The 5595-nt window shown below is 37.4% G+C and overlaps 1 protein-coding gene across 1 annotated transcript; it reads left to right on the forward strand.

Annotated features, from left to right (window-relative positions):
* Positions 1 to 240: 240 nt before the first annotated feature.
* On the forward strand, positions 241 to 5290 carry ssbp1 (single-stranded DNA binding protein 1, mitochondrial). Its single transcript, XM_015375739.1, has 7 exons — positions 241 to 324; positions 2389 to 2460; positions 3600 to 3657; positions 3760 to 3900; positions 4376 to 4463; positions 4630 to 4718; positions 4805 to 5290. The coding sequence occupies exons 2-7, from the start codon at positions 2437 to 2439 to the stop codon at positions 4846 to 4848; spliced, it is 444 nt and encodes a 147-aa protein (XP_015231225.1). The 5' UTR covers positions 241 to 324; positions 2389 to 2436; the 3' UTR covers positions 4849 to 5290.
* Positions 5291 to 5595: the final 305 nt, after the last annotated feature.

A 5595-nucleotide genomic window follows, 5' to 3' on the forward strand; every position in this document is an offset into this window, starting at 1 on the left:
TCTGTATTTAATATGTTATGTTCGGGAGTTAAAATAAAATTGCCAAAAACATAGTATTTCACATTAAAAAAACGAAATTATTTTATTTTAAATGGCAAAAATAAGTAAAGATTGTATTTTAGTAAACATTTTTTTTTTTTTTTTTTGCTTAAACGTTGCTTTCCGTGTCTTAGGTTTATCTAACGGACTCCAAAGCGGTACTATTTAGACATCTGTATAGTTTCAGTCGAACATATTCATAAGTCGGACCGGAAGCAGCGTGAGGTTAGCGAATCATTTTCCTAAGTGCTGCAACTGAGGAGTTTCTATCGGGGCATTTCTCTTGTAAGTTGTGTTTTATTACGCAGTTTACATACACATATCTCATAGTTAACTGTCTATATTTAAAAAACAAGAACCCGACCAGTCTTCTCCAGTATGTTGAAGTTTTGATCCGCCTGAATCCAGTGGCGGGAGACTTTCTGGGGGTCCAGTTTACCTTGGAAAGTCGTGCTTTGACGTAGCGTCCACGCTTCCACCACAGATGCTTACCTAAAACTGCCAGTTTGGTCTCTTTATTTCCATCTTTGACCTACATAAACGCATTTTAAGTGTATGTAACTTAATTACAGCAAACAGATTTTATAAAGCCTCTTGCCATATCTACTCTGCTCTCATCTAGTAATTTGTTTGAAATAATTGTTGCCATATTTTACTGTCTGCTATTTTAATTTTCTAATTTTCTTGAAAATTTTAATTCTCCCAGTTCAGAATGAGTAGATAAAACACTGCAGATGAAACCTATTTCTGGAATTTAAACAATACTATAAAAGTTTGTTTAGGAATCTACCTGTTGTTTTTTTTTCTGCTCATCCATACGTCCATGAACGCATCAGTCACACCTTAATCCCCCTCTTTGCTGGTAACCCATCCATCTGTTTCTCCATCCACCCACTTGTTTAAATGTCTTTCCATCCCTTCATCTATCAGTGTGTACCCTGAACTATTGGTCAACGAATCGATGCATTTATATATCTATGTTCTTCTATTCCTCTCAATGTCAGTCTGTGTACATCTAACTATTTTTGCCTCTGTCCATTTATTTGTTCATCTGTTTTTGATCTGTTTGTATCTGTCATATTGCTCACCATTAGGGCTGGGTGTTTTCCCCAAAGTCCTGAATCGATTCGATTTTGATTCATACAGTTCTAAATCGATTAATCTCGATTCAATCTGTTTTTACAATAATGAAAGTGGTTCAACTGTGTATCAAAATACTCATGTATTTTATTTTTTCCTGTCATATTAAACACAAAGTGCAAAATTGTAATTCGGACAGTTTAAACTTGAGATGTGAACAAAACTGTCTCAAAAGTACAAACTTGTTTGTGAAACGTGAAAAAGTGAAGCCTCACTCAAGCAAGCAGACGTGAAACAGCGGACATTTGTGAGCTGCATTATCTCCAATGCACAAACCATATTTGCAGCGTTGTCTGCATCAACTACAGGGTGTTTGCTGGTCAGCCCTCATTTGTTAATGTCTGCAGTCAACCTATCGGCTATATTTGCAGCTGTCTGTCTTGAAGTCATCTTGAATGCATCTTTCCTGCTCATTTGAATGTGAACATCACGCGGGTCACTATAAAACTAATCGATCTCATTCCCTAGACATCGATTTTGCAAAAATTGTAAAGGAATCGATTATTTTATCCAGCCCTACTCACAACCTATCCTTCCTTCTTTGCTTTGCTCCATTCACTGACCCATCTGTTTTTTTCCCCTCTTAAATCCTCTCCTCCATATATGAATTTGTCCTAATCAGTTTGTTTTTTTGCAGCCCAATAACTGTCATAAAATCTGGTGTAGATGTATAAAGGACATTTTTATTTATACTTTAAAAACAGACTGGAATGGATTGGAAACTTGGACAGTTGATGTCTGGAAAAGTCAGACACTTTGCTTAGAAACTGTAGAAATTTTGTTTAAAGCTGCCAGTCATTAACTATGCCAAAGAAAAAACAATAAAGCAATATACTTCAAAGGTCCACCCATAAAAAGCATTTCTGAGCTAGGTGCGATCAACAGACATAAATATCGTCTGTTGGATGTAGCCTTATTCTTGTCTTATCCACCTTGGTATCCAATATACTTTTGCATTTTTTTAAGATTTGATTTTGGACTTTTCCCCTTTATTTTTACATCTCCGCTGCGAAAATGCTGACTTGCTTTGCTCTGTTGTGTCCTTTTTTTAATATCAACCTTTCATTCATGTGGTCTTGTTCAGATAAATACACAAAAACCTCAAGTTTACGAACAAATGGAGCAAACGCTATTAATTCAAAAAGCTTTACCATTCGCATTAAAAAGAAGAACAAACAAAAAAACACTTCTTTTTTTTTTCTTTTTCAGGCTGGAAAAGTTTTGTCTTGAATTAAGTTTGTTTGCTGGACAAACAAAATGTTGCGCAGTGCTTCAGTGCAGGTGAGATTAAGCCTTTTTTATTCTGATATACTGGTTGTCAAATGTTTTTCCTCTTATAAGTACCTTAAACGTAGGTTTGATCTGCAGCTGCCATTTTCATGTGGTGCAACAAAAGATGTGTTTGCTCTAGAAATAGTTTGCAGTGGCGAAGCAGCTGCTTATAATTTGGATCCTGTACAAGATGTTTTTGCTTCCACAGCCATGCATCTTATGTTTGAAGTATGCATGTTGTATATTGTTGTAGATTGAAACCAAGCAGGTTAATTCTTGCTCTAAGATTCATTTATAAATGCACCGCTCAACTGCTCTGTGGGGAAAAAAATGACTTCAGTAAACAGATTATTAGTAATTGTTTTAATTTGGGTTATTGATAACTGTAAGAACAATATTAGAGGCTCAATATAACTATAATCAGGAATTAATATTTTCATCCATATGATGCTAATGAGATGGCCGTGCTTTTCTGAGTTTTAACTGTCCGGCTATATAAAGGACAGCTTTAGTCTGAGATAATCTTTTAGGTCTTTTCTGCTTCTTTGTTTACATTCAATCAAGACGAGAGATGAGTCACCTTTCCCGCATAGACATGTTGTTGTAAAAAGCAACAGAAGGTGAACAGCTTTTGCGGAAAGGACTGGGTACTCGCTTTGTCCCTCATCCAGGAGTCCAACAGGGTTTGTCTGCTCACCGCTCTCAGAAGCGATAGCTGCTGAGAACTCGCTGCTCAAGCTGTGAGCTGAAGACAAAAACTCCAGAGGGATCGGTGCTTTCACATGTTGTCGTCAAAGTTCCAAACAACACAGAAAAAACATTCTAGGTTTGCTTCTAGTTCTTTTTTTTAATCCTACGGTAGTGAAGGTTAGCCAAATTAGATCACCACACCTTACAATATATATTATTTAATGAAACGTGATAATAGATTTAATATTTTGTCACTTAATAAAAATGCTTTGAGTTCCCTGCAAACCAGCAGGGGGCGCTGACGTCCCACTGTTCGGAAACAACTCATCTGATGAAAGGATACCTGTTGGTTTTGGTTGCAATTAATTAATTATAGGGTCTAAAACCATGTCCATGTGTTATCTCATATTATTCACAAATTAAAAAGAAGTGAAACATTTCTGTCTAATTTCATACAGATGTTCCGGCAGCTGGTGAGAAACAGGAGCACAGATGCAAACCTCATTCTGGAGAGATGTAAGATGAAGATATCTTGGTTCAAATAGCAATAACATTAAAAGAAACACAAATAAACTGAATAGAACTGATTTAAAGCATTAAATATAACCCTGATTGCAGCGATAAACCGAGTGCAGCTGCTGGGGCGAGTCGGACAGGACCCTGTGATGAGACAAGTGGAGGGCCGGAACCCCGTCACCATCTTCTCACTGGCCACAAATGAGATGTGGCGCTCGGGGGACGGAGAGACAAGCTCAACAGGTAGAAAATAAATAATTCTCATATACGTTTATATTTCCTTTTGTTTGTTTTTTTTTTTCGAAAAGCTTTCTATTATCTGTTTTCTAATGTTTAAGGTTTTAGAAAACCTTTGGTGCATATCCCTAATTCTATTGTAACTTGGTTCTTTTTGTGCAGTAATAATTTTAGCCCGTAGGGGTCAGCAAAGTGCTTAAACTCATGACAGATGACAGCAGCTTCAGTTCTGACAGCTGCTTTTTATCCAGAGCATCTTGTTGGTGCGTTGAACTGCAGTTTAGTATTCAACCTTCATGCTTTATTCATCACCCTCATTAGAAATGATAAAAGCAAGCTGCTTCTGAGCTTGACGTGACCGAAACAAGATTTTTTTTATTCTGAATCTGCACTTGTGAATGTCAGAGACATGGTCGTGTCCTATGAGGTTCCGCTCATGTTCCCAATACAAATGTTTCATGTAGATACTGTTTGTCTCCAGGTGATGTCAGCCAGAAGACGACGTGGCACCGCGTCTCAGTGTTCAAACCGGGTCTGAGGGACGTCGCATACCAGTACGTCAAGAAAGGGTACGGACATGATTGACTAAATGGGAGCTATTTCCCCTCTCTTCAATGAATGCTGGAGCTACGCCCCCACCTGTGACCTTATTTTGCACATTCTGGTTGAATAATCAGAGCCAGATTACATATTAATCTGTTTGGGAATTTGTTTGTCGTGGATTATCTCTACCAGGTCCAGGATTCTTGTGGAGGGAAAGCTGGACTATGGAGAATATGTGGACAAAAACCAAGTCAGACGTCAGGCCACCACCATCATCGCAGGTATTTAAATATAAAAGTAAAACCACTAAATGTTCATGCTAACCTCTTTTACAAACAACTCAAATGTCCTGTTTGTTTTTCCTTAGACAACATTGTTTTCCTGAGTGACAACATCAGAGACCGAACCTGAGCGACTCTCCTTCTTGCATCCAACTACGGGACAACTTCTAGTTTTACTTTTCTTCCTCGTACCAAAATAAGACTTAAGTACAAACAAAGTTAAAGAACTGTTTAGTATGAAGGGGGGCTTTAGAAGTGATCACATTGGACTGTTGGGCCCTCTGCTGGTGGAAATGAAGGCGTTAAGGAGGAGAAGAAAGAAGATTGGTCAACAACACGTTTGATTGTTCTATATGTACATAGCAGCAGTTTAAAGCTGTAAATAAACACGGGCTGTTGTGTTTTACTTTTAAGGTTTTCACTTTACAAACGGTTACCCGTGGGCTGTTTGTTAATCCATCTAAGCTGCTTCAAAGTTTTCTTCAGTTTAAAAAGCTGAACGATTCGTTTGGAGCAACATTTGTTTGTATTAAAGAACAGTATTTGATTTATATGTTTTCTTTTAAATTTTAAGTATTGGAACAATTTTAACTATTATTTTAAACACACAAATTACAAAGATACAGGAGCGTCCATCCACAAGCTGGGAATGCTCATACTTTTACAGGTTTCATATGAAAAGCACAACTGGTCTGAATTCACTGTGTTTATGCTGTAGAATCACAAAAAATATGCAAACATTCATGTTGACTTTCTGCAAGGAGAGTTAGCTAAAAAGACAAAGTATTTACTGAATGCTGCATCCCAACAGACTGCAGAATTTGTTTTAAAGGTGATTCACAAGGCAGAAGGAATCAAAGCTTCAAGAACCACCATG

The sequence above is a fragment of the Cyprinodon variegatus genome, unplaced genomic scaffold (genome assembly GCF_000732505.1).
Source record: "Cyprinodon variegatus isolate N-32 unplaced genomic scaffold, C_variegatus-1.0 Scaffold7, whole genome shotgun sequence".
Taxonomy (NCBI): Eukaryota; Metazoa; Chordata; class Actinopteri; order Cyprinodontiformes; family Cyprinodontidae; genus Cyprinodon; species Cyprinodon variegatus.